Source organism: Urtica dioica, chromosome 6 (assembly GCF_054948205.1).
Source record: "Urtica dioica subsp. dioica isolate 48M chromosome 6, U.dioica_male_clone48M_v1_H2, whole genome shotgun sequence".
NCBI lineage: Eukaryota > Viridiplantae > Streptophyta > Magnoliopsida > Rosales > Urticaceae > Urtica > Urtica dioica.
In genome coordinates, this window is record NC_142761.1 from 42,839,355 (window position 1) to 42,853,643 (window position 14,289).

General features: G+C 39.7%; 2 protein-coding genes across 2 annotated transcripts; one reads left to right on the forward strand and one right to left on the reverse strand.

The window, feature by feature from the left end:
• Positions 1-733: 733 nt before the first annotated feature.
• Positions 734-8,830, forward strand: LOC149394374 (uncharacterized). Its single transcript, XM_089616709.1, has 8 exons — positions 734-1,304; positions 1,473-2,577; positions 2,677-2,982; positions 3,142-3,924; positions 4,034-4,551; positions 4,971-6,060; positions 6,149-6,445; positions 6,799-8,830. Exons 1-8 carry the CDS (start codon positions 835-837, stop codon positions 8,575-8,577), a joined length of 6,348 nt encoding a protein of 2,115 aa, XP_089472835.1. The 5' UTR covers positions 734-834; the 3' UTR covers positions 8,578-8,830.
• Positions 8,831-9,084: 254 nt separating this feature from the next.
• Positions 9,085-12,223, reverse strand: LOC149394375 (uncharacterized protein At4g37920-like). The gene is made up of 5 exons (XM_089616717.1): positions 11,637-12,223; positions 11,375-11,540; positions 10,355-10,599; positions 9,595-9,782; positions 9,085-9,513 (listed from the first exon to the last, which is right to left on the reverse strand). The coding sequence occupies exons 1-5, from the start codon at positions 11,817-11,819 to the stop codon at positions 9,282-9,284; spliced, it is 1,014 nt and encodes a 337-aa protein (XP_089472843.1). The 5' UTR covers positions 11,820-12,223; the 3' UTR covers positions 9,085-9,281.
• Positions 12,224-14,289: the final 2,066 nt, after the last annotated feature.

Here is a 14,289-nt window from a genome sequence, read left to right on the forward strand (position 1 = left end):
GTGAGTATGGTTAGCAAAGAGTAGTGAGTTGATTATTGATTGTGCGTGAAATTCGTGTATCCAAACCGTTGAATCAACCCGTACGATGCTGTACGATGCTGTACGATGTCGTACGATGTCGTACGATGCTGTACGATGTCGTACGATGCTGTACGATGCTGTACGATGCCGTACGATGCTGTACGATGAAATTCAAGGTGAAACCCTCAAAATCGAAACTGAACACATACCCAAATTCCTAAAAAAAAAAAAAATCGGGCGTTGCCCCGAACCCCACGAGCTCAGCGGTGAGCTCGACCACCGAAAATTCTAATCCTAGCGCAACCAATTCGAAAATGAAAAAGATTTGTGATGAAAATCATTTGAAAATGAGAGAAAACACATGGGTTTTTTGAATCAAGGGTATTTGTGTCCGATTTTGGGTCAAAAGTTCATATTTAGATATTTTTAAACATTAGGGTCTAATCTTGATATTTAATGGTGTATTAAGCCCAGAAAATGAAATTTCTCTATCTTCGTCATAGAAACTAAAGAATGAGTATATTAATATTATTTCGACTAAATTTTGAGTATTTTTTCCGTCATTTCCCTTTATTATATAGATTAGAGATATCAATATATATCTCAATTTGTAAATTATTCCTCTCTTTTTCTACATAGACATATATCAGTCGATATGGATATGCTTTGTGGCTTATTCTAGAGCTAGCAATAAAACCAGCCACACCGACGAAGTCAGTCTAATTTTTCTTTTTTCTCTCTCTACTTTTGATGATCGTTTAGCCATCTCAAAAAAAAAAAAAAAAAAAAGTAGATATTATTCGTCGTTCCCGTATGGCTTCTTCGAGTAGCTCTGTAAAATTGTACGACGTCTTCATCAGTTTTTGTGGGGAGGACACACGACGGGGCTTTACCAGCTTTCTTTCCTATGCTTTGCGCGATAAAGGAATAAAGGCCTACAACTATGACCTCGAGAGAGGAGACGAGATCTCGCCTGTGCTTTTGGAAGCGATCGAGACATCGGCGATCTCGATAATCGTCTTCTCAAAGAACTATGCCCAATCTCGGTGGTGTCTGGATGAGCTCAACCACATCGTCCGTTGCATGAAAGAAGATAAACAGCTTGTTTTACCGGTGTTCTACAAGGTGAAGCCCACACATATACGGAAGCAAGAGAGAAGCTTCGGAGCTGCATTTTTACAACATGAACTACGCTTCGGACACGACTCGGAAAAGTTGAAGATGTGGCGGGAATCTCTGACAGCCACTGCTAATTTGTCCGGATTTTATTGGGCAGCCAAGAGGTAAATTGCTCGTATTTGATATCCTTTATAAATGGTTTTAATTGTCATAAACCTCAAGTCCTCCTTTCCTTTTTAAAAGATTATCTGGTATATTATACATATTAAGTTTCTTAAAATAAAATAAAAATCGATGATGTTTATTGACTGCAATTTATTTACATTTTTCAGGTCTGAATCCGAGTTGGTAAAAGATATTGTCAGGTCTGTCATTGAAGAGTTAAAAAAGTTACCTTCTACTTGTAGTGATGATACGAATGGTCTTGTTGGAATTGAAAGCATTTTGCAGAAGATTGAGCCATCTTTATGTATCGACTCGACGAACAAGGACACTCGTGTCATTGGCATTTGGGGAATGGGTGGCATCGGAAAGACGACACTCGCCCGTGTCTTGTTCAACAAACATTATTCTCGATTTTCCGGTTTCTTTTTCCTTGAAAACGTCAGCGAGGAAGTTGCGAAGCACCAATCCTCAGACCTGCAAAAGAGAGTTTTCTCGGAACTGTTGAAAGAGAAGAACTTGACACACGTCACTTCTCACGAAAAGGATAGACTCCGCCGAAGGAATATTCTTTTAGTCCTTGACGATGTCGATGACGTAAAGCAATTGGACCTTCTGGCTATAGATCGTGAATGCTTCGGTCCAGGTAGTAGAATTGTTGTGACGAGCAGAGATTCACAAGTGCTCAGGGTTATCAAAGCCGACGAAATACACGAAATTGAGGACCTGAGTTTTGGGGATGCTCTTTGGCTCTTTCTCTCGAAAGCTTTTGGTAAAGAAGGAGATGATACTCCGGCCAAGGGATACTTGGAGTTGGCGGAGAAAATTATCAAGAAATATGGCAAAGGCAATCCGTTGGCTCTCACAGTTTTGGGTCGGCACTTGTATTCAAGGAGCATCGAAGAATGGGAAAGCGAAATGGAGTTACTTGACTCAACTCCAAACCATGAAGTCCAATACATATTGAAAGTGAGCTACGACGGACTGAGTCAGAACCACAAGGACATGTTTCTCGATATTGCCTGCTTCCTTAAAGGCGAAGACAGGAAAAGGACCCAGAAAATACTCGATTACAGATATTCCGGAGTTGTTGCGGGAATCAAAGATCTAATTGACAGAGCTCTCGTAACTGTGAATAAACTTGATGATATATGGATGCATGATTTGATCCAAGAAATGGGCCAAGAAATTGTTCGTCAAGAATCAAAGGATCCGGGAGAGCGCAGTAGATTGTGGTCTACATCAGATATATGCCATGTCTCGGAAGACAATCGAGTAAGTCATGCTTATGTTCAAGATGATCATTTACATACTTATTCTAGCATCATTAACTTTTAGTCTGATGAATTTCTTTTTGCAATTGGTTATGATCAGGGAACAAAAAAAATTGAAGGTGTTCGCTTGAAGTGTATGTCACCATTTGACATAACAGATCCACTAACCATAAGCCCTTTGGTGTTTAAAGAAATGTGTAATCTATGGTTTCTCGATATTGATCCTATGGATGAAAGCAAACTTTTGTTCACCGAAGATCTTGATATTCTTCCCGCTACTCTAAGATATATCCGGTGGAATTATTCCCCCTTGAAATCTTTGCCTCAAAGTTTTAATCCAAAGGAGCTCTGCGAGCTAACAATCCGTGGTAGTAAGCTTCAACAAATTTGGGATACCAAACACAAGGTATTATTTAGTTTTATAACACGGGGGTCCCTGATCAGCTTGTCAAGATTGCATTTACACTTGAGCCTGTGTTTTATTTCCACTGATACCAACTAAATGTCATTAAAGCAAAAAAAAAAAAAAAAAAAAAAAAATTAAATCACATTTCCCCTTCTACAGGATTTGCAAAACTTGAAAGCCTTGGATCTCAATGCTTGTGAGAGCCTGAATCAACTTTTGGACCTCTCTCGCGCTACAAATCTCGAGGACTTGAATCTCAGCTCCTGCTCGAGCATCGACAAATTTCCATTACTTCCAAATCCATGCAACATAAAGTGTTTACGCATGTCTGGGACAAAAATAGAGGAAGTTCCTGTATCTATCGAGCTTCTCACTCGTGTCACGATATTGTGTTTAGATAGTTGCTATTTGCTTAAAACCCTTCCAACTACCATATGCAAGCTTAAGTCTCTTAAAATTCTTTCTATGAGAGAGAGCTCAAAATTGGAACACTTCCCTGAAATTTTGGAGCCTATGGAGTGTTTAGAAGAACTCTTGTTGGATGTGACGGGGATAACAGAATTGCACCCATCTATTGAGAATCTGACTGGCCTTAAAACCCTGAGCCTACAGAATTGTCAAAGTCTCGAGAAACTTCCAGACACAATCTTCAATATGCAGTCTCTCGTATCAGTGAACATAAATTGTTGCCCAAACGTCAAATGCCTTCCGACACTTCCGCTCTCAATAAAGCGTCTCGATGCAAAAGGTTGTAAGTCACTGGAGAGACTTTCGAATCCCTCGACTGCATTCGCAGAAAGTCCTCAAGTCAGCCATGTCGAACAGGAGTTTGACTTTTCTGATTGCTTGAAGATCGATCCTGCAAGCATAGTGACTGAATTTGGCTTCAGAGTTTTTGCTAGGAAAGTTGAACCAGTATCATCAGAATCAAAACGATTAAAGGTACTTTCTTTTCTTTGGTTTTAGGCACTCGTTGGAGTATGATTTAGGTGCTAATTTTGTTTGAACAATTCACTAGAGATGCTAATAATGCCTTTTTCTTGTACATTAGATGAGCCCTGTTCCTGGGGTCAGCATTTGTTCTCCGGGGGAAGAAATCCCAATGTGGTTTGGCGATCAAATCGAGGGATCTTTAGTGACCGTGTCGCTACCTGAGGGGTGGTATAACCCCAGTTTCAAAGGCTTTGTGATGTGTGCTCTCATTTCATTCAACAAAAGCTCTAGCTACCCACGACTTAGTCTCGTGCGGGAATCGCGTTTCACAACCAAGCTCGGAGAAATTGTCGCGAAGTCGCACCAATTACCTTTTGAGATGAACCCGATCAGTGGCTGTGATCACGTTCTGATGCAATACCTTGATGCGGACTGCAGCGACGTGTCTGGCGCAGTGCAAGTGTCGTTTGATGTCTTCAACAGAGAATCGAAAAGTGGGTTGATCGACAAAAAAAGCCAAGTGAGAAATTGTGGGGTCCGCTTGCTTTATCGCCAAGATGTGGAGGAATTTTATAGGTCAAACCAACTTGGGTTAAACGCTGTAACTAATGATGAGGTTGAACCAATTGATCCAAGGTGATTTACTTGTTCTTGTTATCGTATATAATTACATGCGTGGGTTATTTTAAAAAATTCATAACTGTTTGAATTTAATCTTAATTATGATGAAAATAATAAAACTTGTCATCTAGTAATTATAGTATTTATTTTACTTGTTCTTGGTATAAATTTGGAAATATTTAAAAAAAGATTATACTTCTGCATAAAGTAAAAGTACTCATGTAGCAGAAAAATGTCAGGGCAATATTTCGTACAATAAAAATATGAGAGATTGTATATAACTTTCTATGATACGCAAATTAAAAAGAAACTTAGTTATGAACCCCCCTACCCCCCCCCCCCCCCCCCCCCCCCCCCCCCCCCCCTTGTAAACTTAGTTATGAATATCGTGATTTTCTATGATATTTATTAACTACTGTGGTTTACTATGTCAGGTACGAATCTGAGTTAGTCAAAGAGATTGTTGAAGTCGACGGAGAGAAACAAAAAGACTGTATATCTTCCGGCGATTCTATAAAGGATCTGATTGGAATTGAAAACAACATGCAGAAGATAGAGTCAGCATTATGTATCGGCTCGACAAACGAGGACAAGACTCGTGTCGTTGGCATTTGGGGAATGGGTGGCATTGGAAAGACCACTCTTGCCCGTGCCTTGTTCGAGAGATTCTCTTCTCAGTTTTACGGTTCCTATTTCCACGAAAATCTCAGTGAAGAACCCCTGGACTTGCAAATAACGAGAGTTTTTTCAGAACTGTTGAATGAAAAAAATTTGGGTCGTGTGACCGGTTTCGAAAAGGATAGGCTCAGTCACGTGAACGTGCTTTACGTCCTTGACACTGTCGATCACGTGAATCAATTGGAATTTCTGGCCAAAGTTCGTTCATGGTTTGGTCCAGGTAGCAGAATCATTGTGACAAGCAGAGATTCACTAGTGCTTAGGAATATCGGAGTCGACGAAATATGTGAAGTTGAGGAACTGAGTTTCAACGATGCTGTTCGGCTCTTTCTCTCGAAAGCTTTTGGCAAAGGAGAGGAATCTCCGGGCGAGGGATACTCGGAGTTGGCGAAGACTGTTGTCATGAAGTATGCAAAAGGTAATCCTTTGGCTCTCACGGTTTTGGGTCAGCACTTTTTTGGAAGGAGAATTGAAGAATGGAAACGCGAAATGGAGTTACTTGACTCAAATCCAAAGATAGAAGTCCAAGCCACATTGAGAGTGAGCTACGACGGACTGAGTGAGGAGGAGAAGGACTTATTTCTAGATATAGCCTGCTTCTTCAAAGGTAGAGATAGTAATTCTACGCAGAGAATACTCGGGTACAGATATCGCAGAGTGGTCTTGGGGATCAGTGTTCTCATTGACAAGGCTCTCGTAACTGTGAATGACCGCAATGAGATCTGGATGCATGATTTGATCCAACAAATGGGCCAAGAAATTGTTCGTCGAGAATCTATTGATCCGGGAGAGCGTAGTAGATTGTGGTCTACATCGGATATTTTCCATGTTTTGGAAGAGAATCAAGTAAGTCATGCTTCTCACTTCTTTGCAGCAACATTAGATTTTATTATCATAAAATGTGTTCACTTTAACTTCTATAAATTGTGATCAGGGGACACCAAAAATAAAAGGAATTTTCTCAAAGTGTATGTCAGCATCTGAAACAACAAATCCTTTGACCATAAGCTTTAAAGAAATGTGTAATCTATGGTTTCTCCATATTGATCATTCTTTTGGAAGAAAACTAATGTTCCCTGAAGATCTCGATTTTCTTCCCGCTACACTGAGATATTTCCGGTGGGATGGTTGTCCCTTGAAATCCTTGCCACGGAGTTTTAATCCAAAGAATCTTTGCGAACTAGCCATCCATGGTGGAGAACTTGAACGGGTTTGGAACAGCGAATACAAGGTATTGTTTTTAGGTATTTTTAGCACTTTCTTGTTAAGCTATTGCACCTTGACCTTTAAACTTTTTAATTCAAATTTGTATTCCAAATTTTAGAAAGTACTTCGTTATTCAATACAAAACGCTAAATAGCTCTTAAATTATTAACTTATTTTAATTCTTGTATTCCATAAAGAATGCTTAAGAAGTTTGTTATTGGTTCGAAACAAAGCGAATTAAAAAAAAATGTTATAAATATTAGTAAAGGGACCACAAATGCAACAATCAAGAGCTCGAAGAGGTGAATGCGAAAAAAAGAACCTATTTGTTATTTCCAATCACTTATACTGCAAAATCGTGCTCTACTTTTCATATAGGATTTGCAAAAGTTTGAATTCTTGGATCTCAGTGGTTGCTTGAGCTTGAATCAACTCCCGGACCTCTCTCGCGCCTTAATCCTCAAGAACTTGAATCTCCTCGGTTGCTCCAAACTAAATGGACTCCCGGATCTGTCTCGCAACTCAGATCTCGAGCACTTGGATCTCACTGGTTGCAGCAAGCTGAGTCAACTCCCGGATCTCTCTCGCAACTCAAATCTCAAGTACTTGTGTCTCGTTAGATGCTGGAACCTGGTCCAACTCCCGGATCTCTCTCGCAACTCAGGTCTCGAACACTTGGATCTCACTGATTGCAGCAATCTGAGTCAACTCCCGGATCTCTCTCCCAACTCAAATCTCAAGTACTTGAGTCTCAGTAGATGCTGGAACCTGGTCCAACTCCCGGATCTCTCTCGCAACTCAGATCTCGAGCACTTGGATCTCACTGGGTGCAGCAAGCTGAGTCAACTCCCGGATCTCTCTCTTAACTTAAATCTCAAGCACTTGGATCTCACTGGTTGCAGCTACCTGAGTCAACTCCCGGATCTCTCTCTTAACTTAAATCTCAAGCACTTGGATCTCACTGATTGCAGCAACCTGAGTCAACTCCCGGATCTCTCTCTGAACTCAAATCTCAAGCACTTGGATCTCACTGATTGCAGCAACCTGAGTCAACTCCCGGATCTCTCTCTTAACTTAAATCTCAAGCACTTGTATCTCACTGGTTGCAGCAAGCTGAGTCAACTCCCGGATCTCTCTCGCAACTCAAATCTCAAGCACTTGAATCTCAGTCACTGCAGCTACCTGAGTCGACTCCCGGATCTCTCTTTGAACTCAGATCTCGAGCACTTGGATCTCACTGGTTGCAGCAAGCTGAGTCAACTCCCGGATCTCTCTCGCAACTCAAATCTCAAGTACTTGTGTCTCAGTGGATGCTGGAACATGGTCCAACCCCCGGATCTCTCTCGCAACTCAGATCTCGAGCACTTGGATCTCACTTGGTGCGACAAGCTGAGTCAACTCCCGGATCTCTCTCGCAACTCAAATCTCAAGCACTTGAGTCTCAGTAGATGCTGGAACCTGGTCCAACTCCCGGATCTCTCTCGCAACTCAGATCTCGAGCACTTGGATCTCACTGGGTGCAGCAAGCTGAGTCAACTCACGGATTTCTCTCGCAACTCAAATCTCAAGCACTTGGATCTCACTGATTGCAGCAACCTGAGTCAACTCCCGGATCTCTCTCTTAACTTAAATCTCAAGCACTTGTATCTCACTGGTTGCAGCAAGCTGAGTCAACTCCCGGATCTCTCTCGCAACTCAAATCTCAAGCACTTGGATCTCACTGATTGCAGCAACCTGAGTCAACTCCCGGATCTCTCTCTGAACTCAAATCTCAAGCACTTGGATCTCACTAATTGCAGCAACCTGAGTCAACTCCCGGATCTCTCTCTTAACTTAAATCTCAAGCACTTGTATCTCACTGGTTGCAGCAAGCTGAGTCAACTCCCGGATCTCTCTCGCAACTCAAATCTCAAGCACTTGAATCTCAGTCGCTGCAGCTACCTGAGTCGACTCCTGGATCTCTCTTTGAACTCAGATCTCGAGCACTTGGATCTCACTGGTTGCAGCAAGCTGAGTCAACCCCCGGATCTCTCTCTGAACTCAGATCTCAAGCACTTGGATCCCATTTGGCCTTTACCCCCACGCTGGTCAAGTGGAGAAACCTCACAACAGAAAGGAAAAGGAAAGAGTGTCTGGATTTCAGAAGAAGACGAATAAAGGCTAAATTCTGTAACTGATGATTGTGCCTCTGAACCAACTGACCTTTCGGTGATTTTACTTGTTCTTTTATGTATAATATATCATGTATGATGTATATACTACGAGAACGGACTTGCATCCTTCGACAGATTCCAATCCTAAAGTGGACAAAAACAAACTATGTTCTGAGCAAAAAAAAAAAAAAAACTATAAAAAACAGACAGATCCTCTTCTAAAAAATTGACAGTATCTACCGATATAGGACCTGAATATGCGGAACATCTGAAACTCCATTGCTTAGCCACTGAGATATAATTTTACTTCAACCATAATTTTTTGTTTTTTTTTTTTTAACAATGATATGCACAAAATTATATCAAACCCAAATTACTTTAATGAATCTGAACAAGAACTTTGCTCCTTTGCATTCCCCGAACATACAACATGTAATGCATTGCTGTTACACACACACACACACACACAAAAAAAAAACACACACACACACACACACAAAAACTTAGTATATGTCCACTAGAGATATATGCATACATTTATATTTTGAAAAAGAACAGTACAACATGTCCACTTCCGGTGAGAATGTTTAATTACATAGCACAGATTCCTAACGGAAAAGCTGTTATTTTTGGCCTCAAGCTACAGCCGAGCAACTACAAAATCTCTAGAACTCTCATTAGTAATAAATGAAGTGCCATTAGCCCGGGTTATGGGAAACCCATTTCAGAATCCTCCGATTTACCTTCCTCTCCGGTTTGTTGCTTCTTGTGGTCTTCCCGTTCCAAGTACTCCTCTTCGATGGTTTCCTTGAGGATGAGAAGTCTCTGAATAACTACCGGCTGACTCAGCTGCTTTGCTTCCCTGATTTCAGTCTCCTCTTGGTTTAAGTGGTACGCGTCGAGCATTATCGCAATCCACTTGTGTAGCTCTTTCGGAGTCCTGTTCAGACATGTTAATCAAGCTTTTAGAGATCAAGAATATCGGATTATAAGCTTATGTCATATTTTTCTGGTTATTTACGTGTACAAGACGGTGGGGTCTTTGGCTTCGCGGTCATTTCCGGGGCAGAAAGCCGTAGCCAAAGCCGAGAACCGCTCTTCGGGGTCGATGATATTCAGAAGATGTTTCAAAAGCTTAAGCTCTTTCGGAGCGATACTCCTGAGACTCTTCTTCGTGGTTTTGTAAATCTGATACATTATCTCCTTTACCTGCACTTCAAAAGTGAACCGGAATGAGTTGAAATGATAAGAGACCCGAGACATAATCAATAAGACTATTAATGATTTCAGTTCAAATTTCTCTGGCTACACTAATCCTTACTACTAAGAAAATTATATGAAATTTTTATTTTATTACTGATTTATTCTCATAAGCTAACTGACCCTTATTAATACCTATTTGTACTAAGAGATAACAACATAACTGATTACTATTTAAATTAATATTAATTCAGATTTTTTGTTCCTTCCTAGAATTTAAAGATAGAAGTAATTTTATTTCGGTTCAAATTCAATTTGACTACACTTATATATAGAAGTAATCTTATATACACGTATAATAAGAAAATTAACTGATTTGACGTGACCAACTTTCTCATAGAGCATGCTGACCCTTATTTATACCTATGTTTACTAAAGATATATAACGAGGATGAAATCTTACATCTGATATAATAAGCTATATATACAGACACTCAACTGATATAACTATTGAAAACAAACATCAACGATGATTTATAGCGAGTCCCGTAAAGAATAATAGCAGAAGTTGAGAAGCGTACTTCGTTCTTCATAGTTGTGGATTCCTTCGCCGAAGCCCAAGCAGAAGTTATTAGTAAGATCAACGAAGAATCGAGCTGCTTCGCTTTGGAGAGGCTTTTGATCTTCTGACACGCCACCTCAATCGAAGGAGAATCTAAGATATCCTGGAACTTGGCCTGAGCCGGGTCAAACGTGTCAATTATTTCCAATGTGTTGTCGTAAGCGCTAACAGAAGTCAAACATCTGGCCGCGAGCCGAGAAATTGCTGCTCGAAGAGTAAGACATGATGTGAGTGAATGAATTAGTTAATCCACCATTAAAGCTGTAGTCGAATAAAGAGCGTTACAAGCTGTGATTTTACTTTTGTTTGGAACCGGATTCAAGGTTGAAAAGAAAATTGCAAATGGTGAGTAAAGATTGAAAAAAAAAAGTTATTTAGTTTAAAATTTTCTCATTCCTGTGTTGACATGTTCTGAGGAATAGAACCGAATTTTGTTTTCAATTTTCTATGTTTTAGCTATGCATTCCTCCTCAAATTTCCCATCAACAATTTTCTCCCTCGAAATTTCCCCGATCCAAACAGCGAACGAAAATAAAGCAATTGATTTTCATTTCCTAGGTTCCAAAACATAGCCTTAAGTCTAAGAAGCTACCCACGATTCAGAACACGAAAAATCAAAGATTGAAACTTGATATAAGAAAGTAACACCCGGAATAAATCCATCTTCAATGACGAGGCGTGGAATCTGGACGCGTTGACTGATAGTGTTAATCATTGTATCGCTCTTTGGATTTTTTCCTGTTGTAACGAGTTCAAGTCCTTTCCTTTAGCGGACTTGGCTAGGGATTGGTCTAGTTCGTTGTAATTTAATTTTTCTAGGGCTTTTGTTTTGCCTTGGGCTTTAATTTAATTTTTTCCTGTTTTGTTAATCATTGTGTTATTTTGTAATTCTTGTTCTGGATTTTCTGGCTTTGCCGCGGTTCTAATAAAGTCAGCTGTTTCTTTTTAAAAAAAAAGATATAAGAAAGGAACTACTCACAATCCCGATCCTCCAAACCGTCGAAAGTTTCCGACATGAGTTTAAGGTGACGGAAAAACTCCCCCGTGAAGTCCTTACGCCTCCTAGCAACAATCTCGTTAATGTCAGTCGGGTTTTCCTGTATCTCCTTAAGAAGCTCGGAACATTTTTCCATCTCATCATCAATCTGCAACACACACACAAACACCCATCATTTCCCAATTCTCTAACTAAAAAAAGAAACCCGAACATTTCAACAAACACATGGTGTGCACTTATATACCCTCTTAACTTTCTGCCCCAAAGAGATGAACTTCTGTTTCGCATCGCTATCGGTCTCCATATCGGCCCTCTTTTGACACCGCTTATAGAAGCTCTCTCTGTACTTATTCCACTTTTCCCTGAACACCAAATACTTTCTCCATCCTTTGACCTTGGGTTTCTCAATCAAGAACAAATCGATCATCTTATCACAGAACTGCGAAATTGTGTATCCCTCGGCCACTTCAGCCTCAATTTCTTCATCTTCCACTTGGGCGGTTTCCAAGCTACTCGCTTCACAGCGCCCTTTAAAAAATATATATATAAATTGTTAAAAAAAACGAAGGAAATGGAACCAGGATGAGTTGAGCAGTAGTTGATGAACAGTGAGGTTTTTTATGGCAGAGATTTTGTTAGTGCTTTGGAGGTTTTGGTTTGGACTGTGATTGGAAAGAGAAAATGGATTTTGGGGAAGAATTGAGGGCTTCGGTACGATATGAGAGGGAGTGAGTCCTAAGAAAGCGATCATGGTGTTCCTCGGACAGTTCTTTGATAAGCGCGAGTTAGCTAGAAGAAGACGATGTTTCGACTTTGAATGATTTTTGGACAACCGGATTATATTATAAAAAATAAACAAAAAAACAAAAAAAAAACAAAAAACAAAAACAAAAACGAACAAACAAAAAAATTATTAATGATACAAATGAAGATTATTATACGTTATGAAAATGAAAACAGAATATGTGAAAATTTAAACATTTGTAAGGATTTTATTTAATTTTAAAATAAAACTTATTTTTTTAAGAAAAAATTAGACAACTTTGATCAACCGGCATGACTATTTACAACATGATTCAATTGTATTGGTCGAACTAATTGGTCTCATCAGTTGAACATTGTTCGGCCGACCAAATAGACTAAGTTTTAGTTGTTTCAGCTAACGATTTAAAATACGGTTGACTTGTTAAAAGATGGTGGTCGTTAATAAAATAATTTATTTATATTTAAAAAAAATTATTGACGAAAATGTCAATAAATCTTGAGACAAATTCCCAAAATCTTTAAAGATATATTAACATCTATGTCAATAAATTTTTAAAAGAATTCTTGTATTATTTCAAACAAAGAATCGTTGACTAATGGACTTTTAATTCGCTCGAGGTCAATAAAAAATTCCAAACATGACAAATAAGAGAGAAGAAGGAAGTGAAATGAATGAGAAAAAAAGAAAATCGTTTAATTTAAAGAACATAATTTGATAAAAAAAATGCACTTTTAATTTTACCGAGATCGACACAAAATTTCAAGTATGACAAACGAGAGAGAGAAAAGGAAGTGGAGTGAATGAGAAAAAGAGAGAAAGAACAAAAAAAAAAAGTTAAAAATGTAAATACTTAAAATAAGTAATTATATTTTATTTAATTAAAATTATCTCATTTTATGTGAATGTAACGTATGAATTCGGTATTAAGCCCAATAGTAACTATCTTTTATTTGGAAGCTGAGAACTTTTGTTGATTACATGTAAACGTGGCCTAACGGTAGCGGGACGGGACGGGATCCCCGCTACCGTTAGGAACAGTAACGAGACCAGGAGTCCCGTTACTGCTATTGGGACGGGACGGGAGTCCCGTTAATGGGACTAACGGACCGGGACTCCCGTTAGTCCCGGTAATTTTTTTTTAATTTCGGCCGTTGGATCAAAGATCCAACGGCCCAAAAAAACTAGCCGTTTTTTTTTGCCCGTTGAAATAGAGCCGTTGGCCTATTCCGGGGGGTTTTTTTTTTACCCATTTATTTCTTCACACCTTTCTCTCAAATTCTCTCAATCTCAATCTCAAATACTCTCAAAACGCTCTCGATTTTAATCTCTAATACTCTTTGCCGCTTTCAATTTTTCATGGCATCCTCATCCCACAACCGAGGAGGTCGAAGGGGAAGAGCTTCCCGAGGTGAACGAATGCACCGTTTTGAAGAAAATTGATTGCACTTGTCTCAAAACGCCCCCGACCTAACCACCCAATTCTCTTTCGATCCAAATTATGTTGCTCCTACTTTCGGCCATTCGGAATTCACCGAAATTCCAAACACCCAAGTGCCATACTACCCTCAAATGGATCCCGAGCAAGCTTATCAAACTCAAATTCCGCCATCCGAAGTGGCTTTTCAAGAATTTCAAGAATTCGAGAACATTATCGTGAATCCCAAAATCCAAATGAAGAAGAAGATGACGATGATGAACCTACCACCACCACCACCTCAATGTCAAAGTCAAGTTCCACGACCTCGACAACGTGAACAACAAGAGGAGACACAACAATGACGACAACGACGAGCACGACAAGAACAACAACAACAACATGAAGGTGCTCAACAACAACAACCACCTCAACAACAACCACCACCACGACGTCGTGCTAGGTCCGTTGTGTGGACTTTCTTTGAGGATGTGATTGCGAACGGCGAAAAAGCCGGAAAAATGTCACAGTTGTGGCAAAATCTTCAGCGCTCACAACACAAGAGTCGGGACGTCGCTATTGTGGAGTCATCACAGGCACTGCCAGGGGAATCAATCTAGAGGCAAGTCACATCGATCCTGTAAGCTTTAGACATGATTTAGTAGAATATTTTATTTCCACCGATCAATCTTTTAGTCATATCGAATCTCAAAGCTT